At 55.7% G+C, this 26,553-nt stretch overlaps 4 protein-coding genes across 5 annotated transcripts; 1 reads left to right on the forward strand and 3 right to left on the reverse strand.

The window, feature by feature from the left end:
* Nucleotides 1–241: 241 nt before the first annotated feature.
* On the reverse strand, nt 242–1,834 carry SPATA25 (spermatogenesis associated 25). Its single transcript, XM_060619446.2, has 2 exons — nt 1,273–1,834; nt 242–899 (listed from the first exon to the last, which is right to left on the reverse strand). Exons 1-2 carry the CDS (start codon nt 1,391–1,393, stop codon nt 268–270), a joined length of 753 nt encoding a protein of 250 aa, XP_060475429.1. The 5' UTR covers nt 1,394–1,834; the 3' UTR covers nt 242–267.
* A 654-nt stretch (nt 1,835–2,488) lies between these two features.
* On the reverse strand, nt 2,489–4,237 carry NEURL2 (neuralized E3 ubiquitin protein ligase 2). The gene is made up of 2 exons (XM_060619411.3): nt 3,493–4,237; nt 2,489–2,730 (listed from the first exon to the last, which is right to left on the reverse strand). Exons 1-2 carry the CDS (start codon nt 4,232–4,234, stop codon nt 2,615–2,617), a joined length of 858 nt encoding a protein of 285 aa, XP_060475394.2. The 5' UTR covers nt 4,235–4,237; the 3' UTR covers nt 2,489–2,614.
* Nucleotides 4,238–4,506: 269 nt separating this feature from the next.
* Nucleotides 4,507–10,565, forward strand: CTSA (cathepsin A). Of its 2 annotated transcripts, none has more exons than XM_060619351.3 (15): nt 4,507–4,666; nt 4,858–5,051; nt 5,202–5,313; nt 5,573–5,623; nt 5,715–5,801; nt 6,032–6,187; nt 6,501–6,592; nt 6,940–7,024; nt 7,617–7,708; nt 7,790–7,868; nt 7,960–8,099; nt 8,768–8,843; nt 9,496–9,585; nt 9,740–9,877; nt 10,131–10,565. In XM_060619351.3, the coding sequence occupies exons 1-15, from the start codon at nt 4,613–4,615 to the stop codon at nt 10,212–10,214; spliced, it is 1,530 nt and encodes a 509-aa protein (XP_060475334.1). In that variant the 5' UTR covers nt 4,507–4,612; the 3' UTR covers nt 10,215–10,565. The 2 variants fall into 2 exon arrangements, with proteins under 2 accessions (XP_060475334.1, XP_060475343.1); XM_060619360.3 differs by having other exon boundaries at nt 9,773–9,877.
* Nucleotides 10,408–20,856, reverse strand: PLTP (phospholipid transfer protein). Its single transcript, XM_060619312.2, has 16 exons — nt 20,379–20,856; nt 19,655–19,765; nt 19,468–19,567; nt 18,673–18,801; nt 18,236–18,391; nt 16,777–16,840; nt 16,637–16,700; nt 15,841–15,932; nt 14,283–14,459; nt 14,133–14,192; nt 12,733–12,897; nt 12,568–12,635; nt 11,532–11,574; nt 11,364–11,427; nt 11,203–11,279; nt 10,408–10,801 (listed from the first exon to the last, which is right to left on the reverse strand). Exons 1-16 carry the CDS (start codon nt 20,746–20,748, stop codon nt 10,670–10,672), a joined length of 1,872 nt encoding a protein of 623 aa, XP_060475295.2. The 5' UTR covers nt 20,749–20,856; the 3' UTR covers nt 10,408–10,669.
* Nucleotides 20,857–26,553: the final 5,697 nt, after the last annotated feature.

Below are 26,553 nucleotides of genomic sequence, written 5' to 3' on the forward strand. Positions count from 1 at the left end.
CAAAACAATACAAAAGCGACCTCCACTCCAAGCCGGGCCCCCTACCTCAGGTAATTTTCATGATAACTACTCTGATAAGATCTATTTCCTGACTTAGTGCTATCTGGAGAAACTTCCTGGGGTCTGGACCCTGATGAAAGACTTGCGTTCGTCAGAGCAGCTCCAACGACTGCCCTGTCCCCATCCTTGCCACAGGCACCCCCAATCCTGTCTGCCCAAAAACCATACGGAGAAGCCACCCTGTGTGTCTGGTGCTATTTCATCCAGCTACAAGCAGGAGCCAGGAGGCTGGCCTCTCCTGGATCTCATTAGGGGCATTTGCCCAGAGGCTGCGTGGGCGCGTGCCTGCTCCCACCGCGCCCCCTCCACAGCCCCCTCTGGCTCCGGATGGGCCATCATGAAAGCTTGAGCTGCCCGGATCAGGTCCTCTTCCCGCAGGCCGGGGACAGGCACGGTGGGGATGCCAGCGATCATCATGGCCAGGGTAAGGATGCAGATGTCAGGCTGGGAGCCGGCCTCCTTCCCCCCTGCCTCAGAGGGCATGGGTAAAATCCCTGGTGACAGCCCACACAGCAGCAGGGGCCCAGGCCTGCTGGGGCCACCCAGGTGGGGAGCTCTGTTTGTGGAGCAGCCGTCCTCCCAGCCCAAGCTCTCCGGCCGCCTCGCGTGGGGGGACTTGTGGTGGTATCGGCTGTACTCCTTCCGCCGCAGGGTCTCCCAGCCAGCCCCCCCAGGGCAGCCCCTGGCTCCCGGCACTGCCAGGGCCGGGCCCCGGGCCTGGGCAGCAGGCGCCACCTGCTCAGGTTTCTGGCTCAGTGGGCCTAGTCCACCAGGGGCCACCACTACTGGCTCTACAGCACTATAGAGGCCAAGGGATGAGCCCGGAGAAGCAGCCCCACCTGTAGAGACAGGAAGGAGATGGAATGTTATTCTTGGTCTCTTTGAGGAGGCCCTGAGGGGCAGGGCATAGGAGCAGAGCACTGGAAACAGGAGCCCCAGCAGGGCTGTCTAGTGGTCAGGAACTAGGTGTTTTCCTCATACCCACATCCCCAGGCCCCAACATCGAATAAGTAACGGAGAAGTGTTTGTTGAATGAATGAGTGAGCAGGCAGGTAGCTACCAGCAAGGACTTTTGGAATGGCGTTCTTCAGAGAATTGACTCCAGGGCCAGCCCCCAAATCCCCGGCAGAACCTCCACCTCCCAGGAGGCAGGAAACAAGTTCTCAGGGGAAGTTGTGGTGCCCCCTCCAGTTCCAGAAGACCCTCTCTCACCTTGGCTGGAAGGCAGAAGACCTTGATGAGCTTGTGGAGACATGAAATAGGACATGTCTGCCCCAAAGCCCCCGTTTGTGAGGGAACAGTCACCTGCCTCCTCTCCTACCCTTTCCACCATTCTAGAACGTCACTTCATAGTCCCTCCCTTGTACACCTGGAACCCACCTCACAGCACTGACCTGTTCATTCTAGAACCCGCATATGACAATGGGATGGGGTTAAAAGAGCCTTGGACCAGGGACCGGACATTCTAGGTTCTTACCTCTACCATGGGCGAGTCACTTTGACAGTTTTGTTCCTGGACAGTCTTCTCTAAAGTGGGAGTAATGGCCACCCACCACCTCACCAGCGTCGTGAGGATTAAATGCGATTATTCGTATGGAAGCAAAAGATCAGAGATAGAAATAAAGGAGGCGAGTGCTTTGTGCTCTGCAGTATGAGAGAGGGAGTTTGCTGTGTGCCTCTGGAATACGTTCCCATCTCTAGGCTTCAGTTTCCCGACTGCAAAATGAAATTGTTGGTCTGGGACACTGGGTCGCACACTGGGGTGCACATTAAGTTCTCTTGGGAGCTTTTAGAAATACCGAGGTCCAATCTCATCTCAGACCAATTAAATCAGAATCCCAGGGTCAGACCCAGTTGTCAGTATTTTTCAAAGGTCTTTAAGTGGTTATGATATATGCCAAAGTCAAGACCTCTATTCTAAAGGAGCGCTTCTCAATCCTGACTCTGTTAGAACCTCCAGGCTGTTTTTACAAACCAACGATGTCTAGGCCTAATCCTTTGACAAATGGAATGAGAATCTCTGGAGATGGAGTTTGGGGCATCAGCTTTCTAGGTGTCCCAGATAACCCTAATGAGTAAACAGGCTGGGTACCACTGGTCTAGGTAACGTCTAAAATGTTCTCTCTTGGGGTGCCTGGGTGGCTCAGTCTGTTAAGCGCCCGACTCTTGGTTTCAGCTCAGGTCATGATCTCATGGTTCGTGAGTTCAAGCCCAGCATCGGGCTCCGTGCTGACAATGTGGAGCCTGCTCGGGATTTTCTCCCTCTCTCTCTGCCCCTTCCCCACTCGTTCTCTCTCTCTCTCTCTCTCTCTCAAAAATAAATAAACTTAAATAAATAAAATGCTCTCTCTTTCTCTGACCTGCTGACCCACAACAATTCTAAAAAGTGCCCCTCACAGGCTTCCAGGGCAAGGAGACCCTCCAGTGATCAGTGTCAGCATCGCTGTGTTTATTTCCAGGCCTGGCCGGCAGCAGTATGGCCAGCTTCGGACCAGCCACAGCTCCAGGGCCAGGACATGCTCCTGTGGCCCTGTTCCAGGGTGGCCGCAAGCCCTTACTCATACTTGCAGAAATCCTTAAGTCCTTTCGGCAGGTGGAGCCCATCGATGGCCAACCGGTGCACCACACTCCTCTGGATGACTAGGCGGCACAGAGTCTGCAGGGACGGCACTGTGGAAAGAAGGCTGTCAAAGGCAAACTGAACTTGAGGCCGAGACCCAAAAGATCTAGGTCTCGGTTCTCCCTTTGTCATTAACTTGGGCAAGTTCCTTCTGCTCTCCAGGCCCAGCCTGAGTCATGGGGCTGTTCATGTGGTCAAGATAAGCACCTCTTTTCCAAACTTTGACATTGCTGCAGCCCTATTTCTATTTTAACCCCTCCTTAGCAGCTTCCGGGGATATAGGTAGTGCTTGATTCACCTATGCTCACCCAGCTTCCGGCACAGGCCTGACAGAGTGGGTTCTAGTTCAGTGAATCCATAAAATGATCAGAGGTATAAATAAAGAGCTTAGCAGAGCTATAAAGAACCAGACCTCAGGATTAAGACGCTCTCAATCCGGGGCCTACAGTGCTTTTGAACTGGTATGCCTAAATCTAGGAGCACTTGTCGAATAAAAGGGCACACGATTTTCAAAGCAGCCTGGATGTAAAATCAGTTTAGAATCCCTGCCCTAGGGATTCTAGGTTAATACAGAAAATACTGGCAAAGCCAGCATCCTAATCCATCACAGCTGAGATGGCTAAACTGAGACCCAGAGCCAGAGAGCCACTTGTCCAAGATCACAAGCAGAGGCATAATTGGAAATTCGATTCCCCAACTTCTAAACAAATGCTGGACAGACCAAGGCCTTGCTAGCTGGCTTGGGAGTCCTCGCAAGTTCCTGTCCCACACTGGGCCAGGAGGGGTCGCTGCCCAGGGGGTGGGATACCTACAGCCATACTCGAGCTGGACAAGGCGCACACTCTTGGTGGAGGCAAAGACGTCCACCACTGCGTAGAGGGGCTGGGTGGCTGGCAGCCCCCGGGCGCTGGGACCCATGTCCTCGCCGTTGATGACGATGTGCATGTCCGCCGTGCCGTCAGGGCGCGGGCAGAAAAGAACGCCCAGGCGGCTGCGGCGCGCGGTCGGAGGCAGCACGTTCAGCTCATACAGCTGATCCAAGAGGTGGCTGTAGAGCCCGGGCCGGCTGCGGCCCACCAGGCGGTCTCGGGGAATGCGAAACTGCTCAATGCACAGATAGGGTTCCACCAGGAGGGCTGGGGGGCGGCTGGGGACCGCTGCCTCTGCCTCCGGGCCGTCCTCCCGGGGCACGCGGTTGTGATGGCGCGTGATGGCAAAGACCCAGGTGTGGCCGAGGCTGACCAGGTCGGGCAGCGAAAACTCGGGCACCGCGGCCAGAGTGGCAGGGTCTAGCGCAGTCAGGCCGAGGCGCAGGTGCCCGCACCAGCCCAGCTCTTTCTCCTCGATCTCGACCAAGAATACCTGGCCCGGGGCCAGCGGCTCGCGACTGAAGCACAGGCCGTGAGCGAAACTTTCCACGCGTGTGGCCCGCGTCCCGGAGGGGTCCACGCGGATGTTGGCACCATGCACCCTGTGGAAGCGGGTGGGAGGGGGCTCGGGGCGCGCGGCTCTCCAAGGCGCACCCAAGTCCACGGGCTCGGAGACAGCAGCCATCTCCCAGCCGTGAGATAGGCCAGCGGGCGCCGGGGGCTATTTTGGGCGGCGTGCTCTGAGGGTGACCGCGGAGGCACCATGTAAGGTATCCCTCCCACTCCACCCCCCCCACCCCCTTCCCCGAGGCTCTGCCCGGGGGTCCTAGCGCCGCTCGCTCAGCCATCCTGCCTGGACCGGGGCCCCCGGGAGGCCGGGGGATCCTGGCCGCCCACATCTGGGTCATCCGATGGCTGGCGCCCGCGAGATAACCTGAGAAGCCCGCGGACTCTGACCCAGCGCCGGCCGCCGCCGCCTGCGTCCCCTGGGTCCCCGGAGACCTGAGAGGCGCCGGAGGAAGACTGTCACGTGGCGCCGGCGCCCACGTGACTCGGACTCCACATGACTTCCCGAGGCCGAGCCCCTCCGGGAGAGCAACGACGCTGGGGAGCCGAGGTGAGGTCGCTCTGGAGGCTGGAGGGGACCCGCGGTCCCGGGCGGCGCGGCGGGCGGGCGGACGCTGGGGCCGGGCCGGGTTGGGGGGCTCCGATAGCCGCCTCGCCGTCAGCTCCTCCGCGGGGCGATCGCACCGAAGCGTTGGAGGAGCAAGGGAGCGCGGAAACAGTCGGCCCCACTTCCTCCCGCAGATGGTCGGGGCCGCGCTGTCGCCGCCGTGGTTGCTGCTGCTGCTGCTGCTGCTGCTCCTGGCCTGGGCGCCCCCGGGTCGGGCAGCGCCGGACCTGGACGAGATCCAGTGCCTGCCCGGGCTGGCCAAGCAGCCAGCTTTCCGCCAGTACTCAGGCTACCTCCGCGGCTCCGACTCCAAGCACCTCCACTACTGGTCTGCGCCACCCCCCACCCCGTCCCGGGCGGGGAGGTGACGGGGCGCGGGGTGGGGGAGGGTCTGAAGACCCCTGAGGGAGCCTGAGAGCAGGGAGCGCTGGAAGGGGCCCCTCCGCCTGCACCCACCCTGCTCTGCCTCCCCTCCCAGGTTTGTGGAGTCCCAGAAGGATCCCAAGAGCAGCCCTGTGGTGCTTTGGCTCAACGGAGGGCCGGGCTGCAGCTCCTTAGACGGCTTCCTCACAGAGCACGGCCCCTTCCTGGTGAGTGGAAAGCCACCATCTGCCCCCTAACCAGGAAGGGAAGCATTCCTGAAGGAAAGGGCCCGGGAGGAGGGAGAACAGGACTCGGAGGTTTTCCCCAAGCGCGCCCTTCTCCGGAGCCTGGGTTTCCTCATCCGTACCGTTCGTTTCACTGTCTGTACCTTTCAAGGGTTTTGCCCAAATGTGAACTGCCCAGCACGGTAGCCCTTTCCTTCCATCCAGTTAGTCCTTGGGACTTAGTCATCTCTTTCCTCTTCAGGTGCAGCCAGATGGTGCCACCCTGGAGTACAACCCCTATTCCTGGAACCTGGTATAGCCGGAGCCAGGGGGTCCTGTGGGGGTGTCTGAGCACTTGGATGGGTTGGGGATTCCTCTTCAGTTCATTTCCTCCTCCCCTCCAGATTGCCAACGTATTGTATCTTGAGTCCCCAGCTGGGGTGGGCTTCTCCTACTCTGATGACAAGTCTTATGCAACCAATGACACGGAGGTGAGTCCAGTGCCTGCCCTTGTGCCCCAGCCTCCCTGGTTCTCTAAAGGCAGCGAGACCCAGGAGGGAAAGTGCATGGCCTTGGAGTCTGGATTTTGGCTCTGTCACATGCTGTGTGTGGTCTTGGCCAAGCCACTTCCTCTTGCTCAGAAAGGGTGGATGTCGTTATCTCAGATTCTTTCCAGCTCAAATACCAAAGCCTTTTGATCCTCTCCTCCTCTTTTCCCTAGGTCGCCCAGAGTAATTTTGAGGCCCTTAAGGATTTTTTCCGCCTCTTCCCGGAGTACAAGGACAATGAGCTCTTCCTGACAGGAGAGAGCTATGCCGGCATTTACATCCCCACCCTGGCAGTGTTGGTCATGCAGGATCCCAGCATGAACCTTCAGGTACAGGGCCGCTGCAGGAGGGAAGAGAGGCAACTTGTCCTGGCCTTGTGGTTAGCAGCGTGAAAGAGGCCATTTTCTCTGTCCAACCTGGTCCCCTTTATAACATGCTTGCCACTGGGTGGCCTGTCTCTGCTCACGTGCCTCCCACAACAGGAAGCTCACCTGTCTGCCAGCCAGCTCTGTCCTTAGCTTCAAGTGGCCTCCCCACAAACCACCTTGGATTTCAGCTTCCAGATTGCTGAAGGTCTGGGTGTAGTCAGGGGAGGCTCCCCCTCTCCCTCCAGATGACCTGAATGCCCTGGGTGTTTCACAGGGGCTGGCTGTGGGCAACGGACTCTCCTCCTACGAGCAGAATGACAACTCCCTGGTCTATTTCGCCTACTACCACGGCCTCCTTGGGAACAGGTATGGGAGGGGGCAGTTGGGCAATCTCTAGGGTGGGGCAGGTCTTGAGGATCTCAGGTCTGCCCTCCAGGCACATGATACCCCAGGCCCTACCCTGGTTTCTGAGCAGGGGGTGGGGGCTGGGATTGCTAGATGTGTTTGGTGCTGAAAGGCCAAAGAATGGAGACCAGAGCTTAAATGGACTCAGGAGGGCTGGCTGTGTGGCCCCAGAGCTGCTAGGTTTGGAACTTGCATACCATCCCCTGTGATCTGTTTCCTCATTGGCTGGGGTCAGGTGGTGGCGGGAGGTTGGATGTGGAGGGTGGGAGCCCACCTTGGGCCTGAACACTTTCATGCGTCTCCTACAGGCTCTGGTCTTCTCTCCAGACCCACTGCTGCTCTCAGAACAAGTGTAACTTCTATGACAACAGAGACCCAGAATGCGTGACCAATGTGAGGTTCTGCCGCCCAACCTGTGTCACCCCTGACACCCCCGGCCCTGAGAATAGGACCACATCTCCTCCTTCGGGCCTCCCTGACCCCATCCCCTATTGCTTTCCTATCCTGCCTCCTCCAGCAATTTGATGTCCTCTGGGATACGTCTAGGGATGTGTTCCCACCACTACTTCTGGGACTTTCTAGGCAAATCCCATAACCCCTGTGAGGGAAAGGATCTCCCTCTTGTCGAGCATCTACTCTGTGCCAGGCACTGGGCCGAACTATATCAACATAGATTATTTAATCTTCAAGATTCCTTTAAGGGAGATCGTATTATCCACGTTTTCCAGAAGAGGAAACCGAGGCCAAGAACGTTAAAATCACTCGCCTGAAGTCACAGTGCTAGGATGTAGCAGCAGTAGGCTCTGGACCCAGGTCTGGCAGATTCCTTCCACTGAGCCTCAGTTTCCCTGCCTGTGGAAAAAAAGTGGGGGAAGGGTAATGACAAGAAGTGGAGTAGGAGAGCCGTCAATCTTGGGACGAGTTGGTGAGATCACGGGGAGGCCAGGGTTCTGTGAAGCACGGTGGCTCCCATGTATCATTGCAGCTGCAGGAAGTGTCCCGCATCGTGGGCAACTCCGGCCTCAACATTTACAACCTCTATGCCCCATGTGCTGGGGGTGTGCCTGGCCGTTTAAGGTAGGCCCTGCCGTGTGCCCTGGGGGCCAGTCCCAGCCCCCATCTGGAGGCTGAGGCACACGTCCCCCGCTTCACTTGCAGGTACGAGAAGGACGCCGTTGTGCTCCATGACTTGGGCAACATCTTCACTCGCCTGCCGCTGAAGCGGACATGGCATCAGGTGTGCAGGAAGAGCATGGACTTTCTCCTGGTGGTGGGGGGGTGGGGGGGGAAGGGAAACGAAGACCCTGACCTGCCGTCTGTGCCCCCAGGCACTGCTGCGTTCTGGGGATAGGCTGCGCATGGACCCCCCCTGCACCAACACCACAGCCGCCTCCACGTACCTCAACAACCCCTATGTGCGGAAGGCCCTCCACATCCCCGAGCAGCTGCCCCACTGGGACATGTGCAAGTGAGGCTTTGCGGCCAGCCGTGGCCCCAGGGGTGGCAGGCACTTGGGGCTCCTGGGTATCAGAAAGGCTTCCCAGGATCCCTTGGCTAGGGTTTCTTGTAGGGGCGCTTCAGGCACCCAGGGTGTGACACAGGGTCCCGTGCAGGTGTTTAGCCCCTAAATTGATTGATATTTAGCCAGTTCGTTCTTAAATGGCCACCTGGGCTGGTAAAATAGCAATTTACTCCCCTGGCATTTAGTAAATAGACACTGTCCCCCACCCCCACTCCAATGTAGTCCCCAGCTGCAGAGATCTCCTATGACCCGTATGAGTAAAAGGATGCCGCCTGGCAGAGCAGGGGCCACTCGGGTCCGTGCTGATTGGCCAGTGCCCCTGCCCTACTGCCGTTACAGGCTGTGGTTCTCCCACCGGTGGGCTCCTGCACGCTAAATGCCAGTTGCAAACCAATCACTAAATGTTCCCATACACGTTTCTGCACGGGGGTGGGCTGAATCCCAGCCCCCCATCCACGTAAGTCCTAGAGAGATGATATGCCTGAGGAGGGGACTGAATCCCAGCTCTGCCTCCCAGGCTGGAGCTTGGAGGTAGGAGGGGGTGGGAGAGGAGAGCTGATCTCTTTTTCTCCCTCTACCTGGTCTTCCTGGGACCCGCCCACGTGCTCCCGCAGCTTCCTGGTGAATATACAGTACCGCCGTCTCTACCAAAGCATGCAGTCCCAGTACCTTAAGCTGCTCACCACACAGGTGAGTGGGAGCAGCACAGCTGGGTCCACCAGCAGCCTCAGGACCCTGGAGCGGCATGACAAGGCGGGGCCCCCTTTAGCGTGCCACTCCGGACACGGGGAGCTGAAACTCCAAGAAATGAAGTCCAGTGACTGGCAGGGTCATGATTTGAACCTTGCTTTGTCCCCACCCCATGCTGCTCTGCCGTTGGAGGCTGCATCAGCCAAGGAGCTTTTAGGTTGAGAAGAGCTGGCGAGCTCTGCGTTACAAACGAGCAAATGGAGGTTCAGGGTGGGAGAGGGCCTTGTCCAAGGTCATCTAGGAAATCCTGACAGAGCCAGGCTAGGACCAGTGGTTAGAGCATAACCTCTAGGGGTCAGATCGTCTGTGTGTACGTCCCTTCATTAGCCATGCGCCCCTGGGCAAGTTTTTCCCATCTTGAGACTTGGTTTCTCCACCTATAAAATGGGGTTAATGGTATCTACTTGCATGGGTAAAGCATTTAGTAAGACACCAGTCATGTAGGAAACAGTCAGAAAACTTGAGTGTTTCCTGCTTTGTGCTATTTAGCAAGGCCCCTCGAATTCCCTGAGGGGGTAAGGCTTGAACCCGGGAAGGGCTGGGGCCTGGGCTCATTCCAGACCCTCCCACTTCCCCCCCTGCTCTGCTCCAGAAATACCGGATCCTGCTCTACAACGGAGATGTGGACATGGCCTGCAATTTCATGGGGGACGAGTGGTTTGTGGATTCCCTGAACCAGAAGGTAAGGCAAGGATCCCGGCTCTGGGGTGAGGCTGGGTGCAGGGGTAGGGCAGCTGTGCCTGGCAGCTTGGCTCTGGCAGACAGAGAGGACAAACCTGGGGGGAGTTCGGGCCCCTGAGGTCCTGCTGGCAGATGTGAGCGAGATTTGGGGACAGCCGCAGGCTGCTAAGGCTTCCCTGGTGGGGCAGATGGAGGTCCAGCGCCGGCCCTGGTTAGTGGACTACGGGGACAGCGGGGAGCAGATCGCAGGCTTCGTGAAGGAGTTCTCCCACATCGCCTTTCTCACCATCAAGGTAGGGCTTGGGCCTGGCAAGGGCTACCTGGCTGGAGGGGATGGGGCAGAACCCACCCGTCCTCTCCTTCCGACTCCCTTTTACACCCATTTACCATCTGGCCCCATAAGGGCAAGCGTTCTGGGCAGGGTGGGGAGAATGCAGGGCTTGGGAGAAGAGGAAGGTCGCTGGCTGGGGGGATCCAGTAGGATGGAGGCGCGCCCAGGGGCAGGGGTTACACAAGAAGGGGAATCTCACAGAGCTTTGCTCCTAGGGCGCTGGACACATGGTCCCCACCGACAAGCCCCAGGCTGCCCTCACCATGTTCTCTCGCTTCCTGAATAAGCAGCCATACTGATGACCACGGAGACCGGTCCCCTTCTGCCTGATCCAGCCCCTCTTCCTGGCCCCTCCTGCTAGAAGGGAGGTCCACCTTTATGCAAAATGCCCCTGTGGGGCAGGTCCCTGCCTCCAGAACTGCTTCCCCGCCCCTGCCTCCCCCACAGCCCTCTGCCTCCCAGACCGGGCCCCAGTCCCTCACGTAGACAGCCTGGGGGAGTTAGCACTTTATTCCTGACTGGGGTGCGGCCTGGCCCCCTCCCTTAATGCACTGGAACACAGCAGAGCTCAGGACAGCCCACGGGGAGGGTGGACGGACTAATTGATGGATTGAGTGTGATTATGGAATTAAATTGGGTACAGCTTAAAACCCTGTCTTCTCTGTGGCACTGGGGGTTACACAGGATGCTATAGGCTGGGAGAAGCCGAGAGGGTCGAAGTCCTGGATGCCCCTGCCAGCGTGGGGTTGAGGGCTCAGGCAGCCGTCGTGGCAGGTGGTGGGGCACTGGATGCCGAGGTGTCGCTGGTGCTGGCAGGCCGGTTCTTCTCAATCACCTCTCGCAGCCCTTTGGCAAAGTGGAGGTCGGCCCCGATGGTGAGGAAGCCCTGTGCAGTGGGGCAGAGAGGGGAGCCTCTTCATTCCATTACAGAGACCAAAATCTAAAGATCAAGACAGGCCCTTGGCCTTGAAGGGCTCTCAATCTAGTGGGAGAGGAGCCTCAAAGAAGTTCTAACTCCTGTGAAGGGTGTGAAAGAGGCTGCAGGAGCGTGGCCTGTAGGGGTCAAGGAGGGCTTCTTAGCTCAGGTGTTAAAGTGGGATCCAGGAAGAGTGTTGCAAGGTGAGGGCACAGCCTGTGCAGAGGGCTGAGGTCTGATGGAAGATTAAAATGGGAGCGACACTTGATAAGGAAGGGGCTGGGATCTGACAGCAGAGGGAGGTCAGGGTCGTGAAGTGGGGGGAAGGCTCTGCCCTCTTTCTCCATCACTCGCTCCCCACCCCCACTCACCGCATGGTTGGTCACCACCTCGCGCACGAAGTTGATGCCCTCGGGTAGTGGGATCTGCACCCCCCGCCACATCCGCTCTGTGGGTGGGAGCAGCGGGCTCAACCTGGGTCCACCCAGCTCCCCTCTCCTTTCCCTCTCCTCCCTCCCGTTCCCAGCCGTACCATTGAGCATGGGCATCACCCCAATCTGCAGCATGGTCTTCAGAGGGGTCTGCAGTGGGATCAGCTGGGAGGGAGGAGGCGGGAAGTCAGGGCAGCCAGCAGGAAGCGGACTTGCCTTAGCTGCCCGGCCCCAACCCAGCCCTGGCCCCCTCGCCACTCCCAACTCACTGCCAGCGACTCCAGTGCAGACTGGTTCGAGTAGATTCGGAACCTATGGGAGACAAGTGTCCAGTGGGCACGAACCCTGGAAGTTCCCCTTCCTCAGGCCACCCAGGCCTACCCGCCAGAAGCCCCTGACCTTCGGCCTGCCATGCTCCCACCTACACACCTGTCCAGGGGTTCTGCCGCTTTCCAGGTGTGCATCCTTGGGTGAGTCATTTCTCCCTCTTTGGGTTCCTTTTTTCCAAGGCTACTACTTTTAATTTGTTGAGCGCTTCCTCTACGCCAGACTCGTGCTGGCAGCTTTGCCTGTGTTGTTTGTGTTTATTTAACAGAACGTACAGAGCTTCCTCCCTACCAGACACTAAGCGTGTTACAAAAAGTTAACTATCATTAAGACATTTTAAAATGCCAACTGACTTAATCCTCATAACAACCCTAAGAAGTAGGCACGGTTAAACAACTCGCACTTTTTAGATGGGGCAGATCAAGCCTAGAGAGGTTAAGTAATTTGTCTGAAGTCTCAACAGCTGGTAAATGGCAGAATCTGCCTCTAGAATCTAGGCTCTTAACTACTGCCCTGCAGTATCTCATTTAACCCCTAGCACCTGTGGCTAGCATCACAAACAGCACAACCTTACAAAACGGATGCTACTTTTCCCTACATTTAGCCCATGAAGAAAATGAAGCGTAGAAAGATAAAGTGACTCTTCTCAAGATCACAAAATTTGTGCTGAGGTTTCTGCCCGAACCCGTGTTGTTTGGCTCTTTGCTGTGTGACTGAGGGCACGTCCTTTAACCTTGCTGGGCCAATTTGGACATCTCATAATATCTGTTCTGTCTCTCTCTCGGGTGTAAGACAAGGCAGAGAAGTTACCCTTGAATAAGATGCATTTGTTATGTATTAACAAAGACCTTAGCTCTCCAGTGGCTGTAGATCTGAGTGAATTTCAGCTCCCCACTTGCTGGGCAGGTGCAATTAACCTGAAGACACGGAGGCTCAGGGAGGTTAAGGGCTTGCCCGAGATCTTGGCCATCTGCTTACCGGCGCAGGTCCAGCTGGACGCGCAGCGCCTTTCCCCGGAGTGCCACCTTGGCGCTGAGACGGGTGTCCTGCAGGCAAGGAGTTGGGAGGGGGGTGTTACTGACCCAAAGGATCAACAGCCCGCATCTCCCTGACCCTCAGTAGCTCCTAATCTGGTGCCCGCACCATAATCATGCTGGACAGTTGGACCTCAGGCTGGTCGGACGGGACCAGGGCGATGGTGACACTTGCGGTGACAGAGACGGTGGTACCCGAGGGCTTGATGGTGCAGCGAGGTGGGGCCAGGACCCTTAGCTCCAACTTCAGCGGGGAGTCAATCACCGCCGGGCTCTGGGGACAGAGGAGCGAGGGTGGGTCAAAACCCAGATCTGTTCCCTGATGAGCACCAGGAGGGGAGGAGGGCTGGCTCAGGTTCTGCCCGCTGGGAGCCCAGGCACACAGATATGAAGGCTGGTGTGGCTTCCCAGACCCTTCAAAATTGTGTCCAGCCTCTGTGCCTTTGCTCACACAAGGGAATGTCTCATTCTAGAAATGTTTCCTCTTTTTCTGCCTTCCTGAGCTCTTGGTCGTGGGGATCCATCTTCAACCAGACTCCCGAGACTGTTTGCATCAAATATCCCCTCTCTCTGCCATATTTCCTCTCTCTAACCTGCCGTGTCCTTTGCCCTATAGGCACTCCTACTTCACTTGTGTTAGCTCATTGAAACCTCTCAATGACCGTGTGAGGCAGGTATTCTACTCATTTTTGAGATGGGAAAATTGAGGCACAGAGAGGTTAAGTACTTGTCCAAGGTTATGTGGTCCTCCAGTTGCAGAACCTGGGATTCAGACCCAGGCAGTCTGGCAAGAGAGTCCACACTCTTACTGACGTTTGGCCATCAGGTTGATGGAGACTATGGTGCTAACAGCGATGACAATAACAGCAGCCAGTGAGTGTTTTCTGAGCACTTACTCTGCACCCGGTGCTGTTCCAGTCCCTTTGCATGAATTGATTCAGCTAATACTCATGACAGTCCTGTGAGGTTGTATAGTGTAAAGGAAATTAAGGGCAAGTCCTTTAATGGCCACTAAGATGCTTTTTACATTTTGAAAGAGTAGGTGGGAACTCCTCCATTAAACAAGGGAAAATAAGCAAGGGAAAAAAAAAACAAACACATCAGGGTACCTGGCTAGCTCAGTCGGTAGAACACGTGACTCTTAATCTTGGGGTCGTGCGTTGAAGCCCCACAAAGGGCATAGAGGTTATTTAACAATCTAATTAACTAACTTAAAAAGAAAAAAGACTACATCAGTCATTGTTAAAGCGCCCCTACACTTACAGAGCTTGGGTCTCAGCCTGTCCTCATAGCTTCATGAAGAGCAGGAAGTAGAAAGGGCCCTTCAAGGACTTGGAAATGAGTTTGACAAATAAGAGGACCGGGTCACAGGCAGGAGGCCAGGCCTTCTGTGTATTCCACAGTGGCCTCGGGGGGACTCCACCCGCACACCTCCACCGTTCCCTCACTGGTATGCAGGTGCTATGCCCTCCCACCCTGGCCAGGTGCCTACCTCCTGCCCGCACTCACCAGCAGGACGATGCTCCCAAAGTAGGTGGCCCTCAGCAGCATGTCCAGATCGTGGGGCACCTGGGTAGGGAAATTGGGGGTGAAGCAGGGTCATCAGGAGCTCCCTGACAGGGCCCCTCTTGCCCATCCCACAAACAGGCCCTGGCATACCTTGTCTCCCACCAGTGACAGCTTCAGGGCACCCGCTCGGAAGTAGCTTTCCATGGCGGAGTCAAAGAAGAACTCGGAGAAGGCCACGTACACCATCCGCTCCTCCTCCCGCAGCTGGGGCTCAACCGCCCGGTTGGGCAAGCTCCAGTTACCCTCCGCCAGGGGAAAGAAGGCCCCCTGCAGTTGGGGGATCAGGGTCAAGGCCAAGGCAGACTGGCCCAGCACCCAGATGCTCCCACGCCCTGTGGCAGGCACTGTGAGGGATGGTGGGGGTCAGACCCAGCTGCTGTCCTTAGGGGACTCCTCAGCACAATTTTTAAGTTTTATTTATTTAATCTCCACACCCAACGTGGGGCTTGGGCTCACGACCCCAAGATCAAGAGTCGCATGTTCCTCCCACCTGGGCCAGCCAGGCACCCTCATTAGCACAATTCTTAAAAAGGCATGCAGAGGAGGGCAGCTTCAAGGGAGCACTTCCGTCAGACTGGAGAACAGAAGCTCAGGAAAGGGTTCAGGAGGAGGTGGCATTTCAGTGGGCCTTGAACGATATATGGCAGCAATAACAGCTGCTGCTTACATCTTACATAGTAATTCTTCCATGCCCTTGACATACACCAACTCCTTTAATCCACATAATCCTCCGTGAGAGATGTTTTCTTACTGTATTATAGCCATTTACATATTAGTAGGAAATAGGCACAGAATGGTTAAGCCACTTGCTTAAAAAAATTTGCGGGGGGGGGGGGGCGTGCTTGGGTAGCTCAGTCAGTTAAGTGTCCAACTTCAGCTCAGGTCACGATCTCACGGTTTGTGAGTTCGAGCCCCACATCGGGCTCTGTGCTGACAGCTCGGAGCCTGGAACCTGCTTCGGATTCTGCATCTCCCTCTCTCTCTCTCTGCCCCTCCCCCACGTGAGGGGAGCACAGAGCCCGACGTGAGGCTCGAACTCACGAACCGTGAGATCGTGACCTGAGCTGAAGTCGATGCTTAACCGACTGAGCCACCCAGGTGCCCCTAAGCCACTTGCTTAAGATCACGCAGCAAGTAAGTGGCAGAGCCAGGACGTGAACTTCAGACGTGCCAGCTCTAATCCTTGCTCTGAAACCGCTACACTCCATCCACTGTGGGGAGCAAAGGAAATGGCCACGTAGTAGCTGTGTGGCCTTGGGCAAGTGACATCACCTCTTCGAGCAAGTGTCCACATCCCCAAAATAAATAAAACAGAAGTGCCTGACTCACACAGTCGTGAGAGTGAAATGAGATTATGTGCATAGAGCCGTATGTCCAGCTCCTTCAGGGAAGATGGGGAAGGGCAATGCATGAGCAAAGGCCCTGAGGTAGGAAACGAGGGTGCATGTTTGGGAAAGAATAACTGCAGAGAAACAGGGTAAAGTTAGAAAGGTGGGGCCGGCCCCAGGAATTGACCCTGATTCTGTAGGCAATGGGGAGCCATGGCAGGCTCAGCAGCGGAGTGGCCTCATCAGAGCTGTGGTTCAGGAAGACAAAGGCAGAGACGCAGGGGACAGGTCAGAGATGCCACACCAGCCAGGCAGCTCACCCGGAAGTCCATGTCCAGATTGCTGGAAGAAGCTGCAGGATCCTTCAGGAGGGAGTAGTCGATGCCAACAAGCTCATCCACATTGCTGCGTACTGTGGGAAGGAGCTCGGTCACTCACGCTGTGTCATGCTGGGCGAGGTGTTCGCCCTTTGGGGCCTGTTTCTCACCCATAAATGGTGGTCATCAATCTTCCCTCATAGGGTTGTTGCGGGGATCAAATTAGCTTTATGTGGGAAGAAGCTGCTATTACTACTCCTCCTACCACCACCACTACTGCAGGGCTTTTATCAGATCACGAACCAACGTGGCAAGGGATTCCCTGCCCTCATGAGTCTTCCCTGCCTCCTCCCTCCCTCCCTGTGCCCCGTGTAGGGGGCACGGTGATCTCTACCCCACAGCAGACAGAGGTCAAAGCTTAGGAAAAGGGAACCCACGTTAGTTGAGCACCTATTAAGTGCAGGGGATGAACACACACGGGGTCCCAATGATCAGCGAGCACATAAAGACAGAGGACCTTGACAATCGTCACGCAGCTAACGCTCACAGCAACCCCACGGGGAGGCACTCCAGCCAGGCGAAGATGGCAAGGCCCAGAGAGAAGTGAGTACCGACCTGGGGTCACACAGGGCAAGTCCGCAGCAGAGGCCATATGGGAGCCCAGGGTGTGGCAGGGGCCTTGCCTGCTCTGAGCCATGGCCTGGCAGCTGTATACCCAGCCTCCTCCTCACCCACCCCCCCACCCCGGTCCAGCCCCAGGCGTGGCCCAGAGCTCCCCGCCCAGCCAGCGCCAACTCACCGGGCACGGTGTCCAGGAGGGAATTGAGCAGCACCATCCCTGCATGGTAGAGCACGGGGCAGATCTGCAGGGTGGGGTCTAGAGTCAGGGCCTTCAAAATGGAGGGCACCCCACCCGCCACCACCCCACCACTGCCGTACCTGCTGGTTGAGGAGGAAGCGCATCCCCGAGGTGATGAATGTGGAGAGGAACTCATACACCTTCCTGCAAGGAGGGGAGAGACCGTGTGAGCCCAGACACTGCCCGACCCCAACCCAGGCCCAGGAGAAATCAGTGGCCAGAGAGATGGGGAGGAGGTGGCTCAACTTTGACCTGAAGCACCAGCTCTTTAATGAAGGTTTTCCAAATCCCCTCTCCAGCCTGATTCTAAAGACCTCTCCTAACCCCTGCTCCCGCCAGCCAAACTGAATTTGCCCCCAGTTCCTCAGACCCGCTGCGAGCATCCCCACCTCCAGAGGCTTACTCATGCCCTCCCTTCCACCCTCAATGTTCCTGTCCTATATTTTCCCCCGGTCTGGGCCCAGATGCTTCCTCTTCCAGGCAGTCTTCCCAGACTACCCTCTTCTGAACCCCCGGAGTACTCTCTTCGTTCCTCCCTTAAAGCCCTGATGGCAAATGTTTTGTCCCTTCAACTAGGCTCTGAGCTCCTTTATGAATCCTCAGGGACTGGCATACACTTTATTTGTTAAATAAATAAAAACCTGAGGGGGACCTGGGTCGTTTTAGCATCTGACTCTTGATTTCGGCTCAGGTCATGATCTCACAGTTCATGAGTTTGGACCCTGCATCGGGCTCTGCACTGACAGTGTGAAGCCTGCTAGGGATTCTCTCTCTCTCTCTGCCCCTCCCCCACTTGCGCGCACCCTCTCTCTCCCCCAAAAAAATAAACAACAAAAAACTTGCACTGTACCAACACCAGATGATAAACCACCATCTTTTCTCTCCCACTCTCTTTGAGAACTATCACAAAGTCCATTTCTCAGCCCCAAACCTGAAGTATGCTATTTTTTTTTTGTTAAGTAGTAGTAAGAACTGCCAGGTATGTTTGTTGTTGTTTTATTTTACATTTGAGAGAGACAGAGCGTGAGCAGGGGAGGGACAGAGAGGGAGAGAGACACAGAATCCAAAGCAGGCTCCAGGCTCTGAGCTGTCAGCACAGAGCCTGACGCAGGACTCAAACCTGAGCTCAAGTGGGACGCTTAACTGACTGAGCCACCCAGGCGCCCCAAGAGCTACCAATTATTGAGAACCAAGTTCACGCCCAACTGCCTACTGATCCTCACAATGACTTCTAGCTAGGAAGCTAGCCACTAATATTCCAGGTGCCGTTCTAAATATTTTTACATATATTAACAAAGTGCCCTCCTAACATCATATAAAATAGCTTCTATTATCATCCCCATCTTACCAACGGGGAAACTGAGGCACAGAGCTTCGATGACTTACCCAAGGTCACACAGCCAGGAAATGAGAGTACTGAGGTTTGGACCCAGTTGGCTTGATTCCCAAGCCTGTGCACTTTGCATTGCACTAGGCAGATAGCCAGTAAGGCTCAAAGGGGGTGCCCTGGGTGCGACTGGGGTTGGAGACAGGGCTTACTTGAAGGTTCCCCCAAAGGCTGCGTGCATTCTGGAGACCAAGGCCTGGCAGGAGACGTTGGACACTTTGATACGGCCAGTGGGGTCCCTGGAGAGCTCCAGAGCTGTGCGGATGGACACGCCTTCGGCAGAGGCATTGATGTAGCCCCCATCATAGCTGCCAAGGGGGTGCGGGGCATTTAATGTCCAGTTTGGAGCTTAACGGCGGCTTCTCTACCCCGCTACCCACCCCATATATATCATGATACCTCTTAATAAGGCTTCACTTCGGCAGTTTACCATTTTACCAAGCCCTATCGACCCTTATGTAGTGGGTATGCTTTTCCCTATTGTACAGATGAAGAAACTGTGACTCAGGCGAAAGGGCTGCCCACAGCCCCACAGCATCCCAGCCCTCCAGATGCCCCCTCCACTCCCGTAGGGGTGCCAGATCCTCACAAGAACCAGTAGAGAAGCTGTCTCCGGAAGCGCAGCCCCAAGGAGGCGTTGCTGATTTGTAGCATCAGCTCCTGCTCTGGCTGAAAATGGAGCTCAGAGGCTGTCAGCTGCAGCTCTGTGACCTTCACCCTGCAGGAGGCCTCGGGGTCATATTCAGGACCGCGGAGAGGGGGCCCCGCCCAACTACAGGAAATTCATTCCCTTCTCTTCCAGTCTAGGCCTGGGGTAACCGGGGCGGGTGGAACGAATTCTTCCGTTGCCCCTCGAGTGCCCAGCCTGGACTTGGACAGCTCAGAGAGGAGCTTCCCCCCTTCTCTTAGAAGCCTATTGCTTCCATTCCCTTCCCTCTCACACCCCATGGTTGCTAGACCTGGTCTTTTAACAGAGTCCTTTGATTTTGTCTCCATCGGCTGAGCTCCGCTCCATATCCCAATTCTCCTATCCCCGCCATCCCAAGCAAGGCTCTTATCTCTTGTTCCCCTGACCTGTCCCACCTCTCCCGGGTACCCTAGACCCCACTCCCATCCCTGGGCAAGTTTCGTGACTCCGCCTCTTCGGTGCTCTTTGGCGACACCTCAATCCCAAGCCTTCTGCTTCGCGGTGCTTAGTCCGGCCTACCTCGGAGGGCTTGACCTTTATTTTCTTCATCCAGTTTCTTGAGTCCCGCCTCCCCGGTTTGGCCACGCCCCCACCCGCCCCACAGACCCAGCCAATTTCCCCGCCCCTAGGTCCCGCCCCCAACGCAGAGGCTCCACCCTGGAGTCCGAGACCCCGCCCTCCGGGTCTCCTACTTACTCCGAGATGTTGTAGTAGAAGTAGCCCTCCTTGCCCCGCAGGTCCGGAATGGTGATGGTCTCCAGCTCTTGTTCCAAAAAGCGCAGGCCCTCCTGCTTCACTGAAGTAGCAGCGAGACCCTTAGGTCTTGCGCCCACTGCTGGAGCGACCCCTCCCTCACCCGCCCTCATCCGGCCCCGCGCCTTACCCAGCTCCAACGCCTTGGAGGTGATGCGGATCTTGCAGCCGGGGAGCTCGGCCTGAGTGCCTGCCAGAAGCGCTAGGAAGAGGGCCCCGACGAGGGCCATGGCGAGCGGGCCTGGGGTGGGGTGGGGTCGCTGGAGTCATCAGGGCCGCTAAAACCCACTCCCCGGTTGTCCAGCCAGAAGAGGGGCTGGCGAGATGGTTACCCTCGAAATAGCTCTTCGGGGAACTCGGAACCAATTATATTGCCTCCATTTGGCAGATGGAGAAACTGAGGCTCAGAAGGGCGATGCGACTCGCGCTCTGGCTCCCAGAGGATTTGGGGCACGGGGGGAAGGGGAGGGGACATCCTCAGTTCCCCCGTGCACCCGCCGCGTGACGAGTTTGGACCTCCCAGTGACCAGCGCCCCCCCCCCCACCTCCCCTTTCCTTTAGCAGAGGGCGGGCGCGGCTTGCATGTTACCATGGGAACGGTTGCACGCGCATTCCTGGGGGGTGGCTTGCGGTCTCCCAGGCCCCGCGCCGGGGGAGAAAAGGGGGCTGCCTGCCCAAACTAGGGCTCCCGGGTCTCCCGGCTCTGCTGGGTCCTAAATTCCTGCCATCGAGATTCGGCCTGGTACCCCCCATATCAGCACCCTCCTTCATGGGATCTCTTCCCCTCACCGGGTTCAGTAGACCAGGCGGCTCGGCGAGGGTCTAGGGGTGGATGGGGACGCGCCCCGACTCACTGCGGCGGAGCTGGGTGGTCGGCGGGGTCACGTGGTGCGGCGGGATGCGCAGGGGATCCGGGCGGCGGGGTCTGGCGGGCTGCGCTGTTCCAGCAGCCTTTATAATGCCGGGCCTCTCCGACCCCCCTCCTCTCTCCCGCTCTCCCCTCCTCCCTCGGGGGTTGGGAGGGGATGGGGCGGAACGCTGGCAGCCGGGAGGGTGGAGAGGGCTGTACGGAGCCCCGTGACAGGCCCGGCCGCTGTCAAGACAAGTGGGGGACCCAAGCCGGGAAGGAGGGAGGGAAGTGCAGGAGTTGACCCGCCCAGTCCCAACAGTCCTTGCTTCTCTGGGACCTTGGTTCAAATGCCAAACGCCCATGTCTTTCTTCATGATCCTGGACAAGTCACTTCACTTGGGTCACTGAGCCTCAGTTTCCTCATCCAGCAAAATGTGCATGGTAATTGGAACCACCCACAAAATCAATGCCGGAGGCACATTTTTTTTCCCTTCCCTTCCACCCACAATCATCTGAAGACCTCTCCTTGCCAGGCTTCACTATGGGACCCCCCTAAATGTCTCTGGGTCACTGACTAGGGTCCTAACAGGCCCATAGACGTCTCCCACTGGGATCCAAGCAAGTGCTGCCCACTCAGGAGGACAGTGCACAGGCTGCTGGAATCACCCCAGAGGGTTTGGTGTTTCTCAGGGACTGTGAACCTTGTTTGTTTTCTGTGGGTTTTTTTTGGTGAACCTCTGAAGCTAGGTTCTCTGCACAGTGTCTCCATATGCTGCCTACAGTGTTCCCAGCTCTTGGGACAGGCACACAGTAAGTGTTTGCTACCTTTTTGTTATCAAATGGATGAAAGAGGAAAGGAGAAGCAATAAAGATTAGCGTCCCTTGAACGTGTATTTAGCACCAAGCACTCATCCAGGTAGGAATACCAACGTGTCCTGATTTACCTAGGACTTTCCCGGCTTTGAAACTGAATGTCTCCCTTCCAGGATGGTTCCAGGGTCCCCAGGCAAACCAGGATGGCTAGTCATACTAGATCTAGATTAACTTATTTAATCTTCTTAACCTATGAGGCTGGCGCTAGTATGGACGGGCTTTAGCAGGAAAACAGACCATCATGCAGTTACTATCAGAGAAGCCATGAACTGTTTGTGAAAGGGTGGGAGGTGGTGTTTACAGCCTAGTAGTTATCACACAGCCAGGATTCAAATCCTAGGCTGTCAGTTCTCAGGTCCAATTGTTGGACCCCTTGCTGAGGCAGCTCTGAACCTTAGTTGCCTCTTCCTAGAACAGAAACAATAAAGTTATTGCAAGAATAAATTAAATGGGGGCGCCTGGGTGGCTCAGGTGGTTAAGCGACCGACTCTTGAATTCGGCTCAGGTCATGATTTCATGGTTCGTGGGTTCAAGCCCCCCATCAGGTTCTGCACTGACAGTGCACAGCCTACTTGGGATTCTCTTTTTGACCTTCCCTCGTGCTCTCTCTCTCTCTCTCTCTCAAAATAAATAGACTTACAAAATTAAAAAGTGGGCATAGTGCATGTTTTAGACATGGTACATGGTACACCATTTAGTGCCAAATAAATGCTGGCTGTTAAGATTAGGGGCACAAACCACAAGCACACGAGACAGAAAGCATGTAGGACAGGAACAAAGAGAGTGCTAAGGATATCCAGAGGAGGAAGTGCCTTAATGCTTTTGAACTCTAGTAACCCCGCTCTTCCCGGAGCCTGGCTCAAGCAGAAAACCTGGTGGATGTTAGTTTTCTTTCCTCTCATTTTCCTCACTGAAATGCAAGCTTCGTCTTTGTATCACTGTTATTTCCTGTGGGAGATGCAGGGGATTCTTATCCCCTGAACTTCCCTGTCCCCACAGCAGCCCCAGTGAGCTTTAAACACAGCTCCGTGATCTTGGGCCAGTGGTTTAACCTTCTGGGCCTGTGTTTCCTCATCTGGATTGCTCTCCTGAGGATTAAAACAGTTAATGCATTTAAAGGGCTTGATAAGCACCTGGCATTTCTTTTTTAATGTTTATGTGTTTATTCTGAGAGAGAGAGAGAGAAAGAGCCAGAGAGAGAGGAGAGCAGGGCAGAGAGAGAGGGGGACAGAGGATCCGAAGCTGGGCTCAAACCCACGAACCGTGAGTTCACCATCTGAGTCGAACTCACGTCCTGCTCTGGCCACACTGACCTTGGCACTTGCTGTTCCCTCTGCTCAAAATGCCTTTCCACCTGATCTTCCCACAGCTAGCTCCTTGTCATTTCGGTCTCAGCTTCGATGGCACTTGCTCAGAGAGGACTTTCCTGCCTACGCAGCAGTTACTCTCAATCACATCAGCCTGGTTTGTTTGCTTTTATTGATCTTGTGACTATTTAATGGTTTACCAAGTTGTCGGAGACATGGCCTGTCTCCATGAGAGCTGGGCTCACCACTCCTTCCCAGTACCTAGAACGGTGCCTGGCACTAAGTGTAGGCAGTGCCCATTTGCAGAGTGACTGGACAGGTTCGGAGCCCTCAAACGTGCCCGGGGAGCAGGTGATACCTATACCACCCTGGATTCTTCCGCAACTTCTGCACCTCGCTGTTTGTCTCAGCCCAACTGACCCTAAATACAGCCCTGGGCTGGGGGATGAAAAGATGTACTCAATGGCCTTGATTCCAGGGACTTGCCCGGTCAGCCCAGCCCTCTCCCTCACACTGGTTTCCCCTTTCTCCCAAAGCTTGTGCCCCCAACCCTCACATTTCAGTGATACTGGCAGATGTGAAGCCCAGGAGGGACTTTGCCAAGCTCCTCAACACTTGGCTTGAGGATTGAAGAGATCAGAATACCCAAATCCCTTTGCACTTTCGCTCCCGGCTTTGAAGAGGGAAGGAGGGACTTCCCAGCACTCGAAGGGACAGGAAAGCAATGCTTTTCTAGCCCCTGCTACGCACCCGGGACAGTGATATTGTAAAACATGAGAGGAGCCAAGCAGTTAAGAGCTTTGGAATCAGACAGAATTGGTTCCGACCTTGCGTCTGTCATTTTCTAGAGCAGAGGTCAGAGAGGTGTTCCTGTGAAAGGTCAGGTAGTACATATTTCAGGCTCTGCTGGCCCTGTGGTCTCTGTCACAGCTGTTCAAACTCTGCCACTGCAGCCTGGACGCAGCTATAAACAAGGCTCCCTGGATGTGGCCCGTGGGCCACAGTTGGCCAACCCCGTTCAAGAGTAAATGAAAAAGTAAATCTCTTTAAGAGCCTCAGTTTCCACATCTGTCAAATGGAGACAATCTAGTACCTGCCCACCTCTCTGGGTGGCAGTGAGATTTTAAAGTAATAAAGTATATAAAGTGATGAGCCTACTACTTGGCATGCTAAAGGTTCAGTAAATGTCTCTGGTCATTAGCATTAGCTAGTTGTTTAACAAACAAGAAGTGCTTTACAAAATATTAACTCACTTGGGGCACCTGGGTGGCTCAGTAGGGTAAGCGTCCGACTTCGGCTCAGGTCATGATCTCGCAGTTCACGAGTTCGAGCCCCGCACTGGGCTGTGCTGACAGCTCAGAGCCTGGAGCCTGCTTCGGATTCTGTGTCTCCCTCTCTCTCTGCCGCTCCCCAGCTCATACTCTCTCTCTCTCAATAATAAATAAAACATTAAAAAAAATTCTTTTAAACAAATATCAACTCACTTGAAAATTCATAACATCCTGTAAGACAGGTATCATCATCCCATTTTACAGATGAGGAAACTGAGACCCAGAGAGGTTACATAACTAGCTCAAGCCAATCTGGCTCCAGAACCCATGCTCTTAACCAACCTACTCAACTGTGTCTCTTTTTAAATGACCCCCATTTAGTCCTCACCACAATTCCTTGAGATAGTTATTTTTTTTTTAAGTTTATTTACTTATTTTGAGAGACAGAGAGAGCACAAGCAGGGGAGGGGCAGAGACAGGGGGAGAGAAAGAATCCCAAGCAGACTCCGAGCTGTCAGCACAAAGCCCAACGCGGGGCTCAAAACCGAGAACTGTGAGTTCATGGACCTGAGCCGAAACCAAGAGTCGGATGCTTAACTGCCTGAACCGCCCAGGTGCCCCGAGACACGCTGTTATCGCCCCTGTTTTGCAGACTGGCAAACTGAGGTACCGCAGGAGGAAGTAACTGGTCCGAGTGAGTAAACACAGTCTCCACTGACCACAAGATACCGAGTTGGATTTCTGCCCAAGATGTCAACATGTGTAGCCCGGCTTCCCCCGCCCTCTCCCTGTCTCCAGCTGTGTTTTCTTTGGATCCTCGCATGGCTTGGAGAAGCTGCGTCAGCCCATCTCCCCTCCTGACCATTCTCCCGCCCCCGACGCCCATCCAAGCTACCCCTCAGGAAATGAACCCCCTCCCTCTCAGTCCGCTGGAGCCTGTGGCTGTACGTGCCTGGGTTGGTCAGCGTGGGTGTGCCTGGGAATGTGTGACAGGGGGTGGTGTTGGAACGGGGGAGAGGTATGTGTGGGGGGACAGATGTCAGAGTGACAGCCTCCGACTGCATCTCCCCAAGCAGGCGGAATGACCCCACGTGGGGGCCAGACATTTACCAAATGGGGAGAAGACAGGACGGGGGCTCTCTGAGTTTGGCCAGGGAAGAGCCGCTGACTGCCTTTCTGTGGCTTCTAAAGCCTGGACGCTGGCCTTTTGGTGTCTCCTTTTCTTTAGTTTTCTCCTCAGAGACCAGCTCCTTTTTCTGTAGATGGAGCCGGCCACCTGGCCCCCAAAGGATCTTCTGGATCCCGGGTCTTGTGAATGCCTGTCCTGGTACCTCTCCGGCTCCGTGTGGCCTCGAGCCACTTACTCGCCTTCTGATTTCTCTCCTTTGTTTCCTTCGCCTTCACCCTCATTTCCAGTTTCCATGCCTCTTGAAGCCTAGCTGACTCTGACTCTTGGGGGCCTCTTTGCTGATGGCCCTCTAAACCTCCTGTCCCCGCTTTCATTAGCACTGGGCATGGGCTTCCCAGCTGCTCACTGCTTTGGGGAAGGGGGTGGAATATCTGTACAGTGCTGGCTAGATGTCTGGAGTTCACGAGCCAGAAATATAATTTCAAAGGAACTGACGGGAGCGGGCAGCAAGCGGTAGGGACTTTTCCTTTTGACGATGAGGATGGGCCACCGTCTTCAGCCAACGCTCGCCTCTCTGCCGGCCTTTGCAAAGGTTGCAGGAAGCACCCAGCACATTCCAGCATCTTGGCTTTTTCCGAGATGCTCTGCCACCACAGTCTGTGAGGGCCCAACATGCACACGGCCGGGAGTCATGAGGACATCACAGCCCTCCGGCCTCCCTCCTCGTTGTCACCCAGCTGGAGCCGTGTGTCAGCACTGTCCCCACGCGGGTGCCAAATTCTCCTGCTCTCCCAGGCTTCCCGTCTCAGATCATGGCACCACACTCACTCAGATGCTCCAACCAGAAGCACAGGACTCATCCTCGACTCTCTTGTTTCCTTTGTGGCAAATCCTGGTGTCCCTAACTCCAAAAGGTGCCCCGCATCCGTGCACACCTCTCCCTTTGCACCACCACTGGTCCAGGCTGTTTTCTTCTTTTACCTGGACCACTAGTCTCCTCTCCCTGCCTCATGATTGCCCCTAAAGGTCTAGCCTTCCTGCACCAACCGCAGTGATCTTTAAAAAGTAGAAACCGTAGTATCTTACTACCCTGTCCAAAAGCCTCCGGTCACTCCCCATCACACACAAAATAAGATTTGGACTCTGGCCAGGAGCCCAGAAGGACTCTAGGTGGTCTAGCTCCTGCCTACCTTCCTCTCCACCTATCTGCTACCACTGTTGGGACACCCACTCACTCAGCCTCAAACTTGCCATTTACCCTTCTTCCCTCCACAGACCTTGCCTGGTTGGCTTCCTTCATGCCCTCGAGTCTCTACTCAAGCGTCATCTGCCCTGGAAGGCCCCCTCCCCATCGCTGCCTGTTGTTCTGTTTAATTCCTTATTGTCTGTTTCTTCCAGCAGACTGAAGGCCCCAGTGGGGTAGACGCCTGACACTTACTCATGGCTGTGTCCCCAGGGCCCGTCACAGAGTCTGGTACATGGAGTGTGGGTGGTTATTACCATCTGCAGACCCTTCAAAAGGAGGATATTTTATCACAGACTGAGCAGCCCCAGCCTAATTCCCTCCTGAGCCTCTAAGCTCCCTCCGCTCCCCGCTGG

This window comes from Panthera onca, chromosome A3, assembly GCF_046562875.1.
Source record: "Panthera onca isolate mPanOnc1 chromosome A3, mPanOnc1 haplotype 2, whole genome shotgun sequence".
Lineage (NCBI taxonomy): Eukaryota > Metazoa > Chordata > Mammalia > Carnivora > Felidae > Panthera > Panthera onca.

Excerpts from the sequence above, each read along its gene's own strand:
- CTSA (XM_060619351.3), top strand. The coding sequence starts at position 4,613 with ATGACTTCCCGAGGCCGAGCCCCTCCGGGAGAGCAACGACGCTGGGGA. Across the intron at positions 5,052-5,201 it reads TCCAAGCACCTCCACTACTG|GTTTGTGGAGTCCCAGAAGG; the intron begins GTCTGCGCCACC and ends CTCCCCTCCCAG. Across the intron at positions 5,314-5,572 it reads CAGAGCACGGCCCCTTCCTG|GTGCAGCCAGATGGTGCCAC; the intron begins GTGAGTGGAAAG and ends TTTCCTCTTCAG.
- SPATA25 (XM_060619446.2), bottom strand. The coding sequence starts at position 1,393 with ATGGTGGAAAGGGTAGGAGAGGAGGCAGGTGACTGTTCCCTCACAAAC. Across the intron at positions 900-1,272 it reads TCTTCTGCCTTCCAGCCAAG|GTGGGGCTGCTTCTCCGGGC; the intron begins GTGAGAGAGGGT and ends CTGTCTCTACAG.
- PLTP (XM_060619312.2), bottom strand. The coding sequence starts at position 20,748 with ATGAAGAAAGACATGGGCGTTTGGCATTTGAACCAAGGTCCCAGAGAA. Across the intron at positions 19,766-20,378 it reads GACCACCCAGCTCCGCCGCA|GCCCGCTCGCCATGGCCCTC; the intron begins GTGAGTCGGGGC and ends ACCCCACCCCAG. Across the intron at positions 16,841-18,235 it reads GCCTTTGGGGGAACCTTCAA|GAAGGTGTATGAGTTCCTCT; the intron begins GTAAGCCCTGTC and ends CCCTCCTTGCAG.
- NEURL2 (XM_060619411.3), bottom strand. The coding sequence starts at position 4,234 with ATGGCTGCTGTCTCCGAGCCCGTGGACTTGGGTGCGCCTTGGAGAGCC. Across the intron at positions 2,731-3,492 it reads TGTCCAGCTCGAGTATGGCT|TGCCGTCCCTGCAGACTCTG; the intron begins GTAGGTATCCCA and ends TTCTTTCCACAG.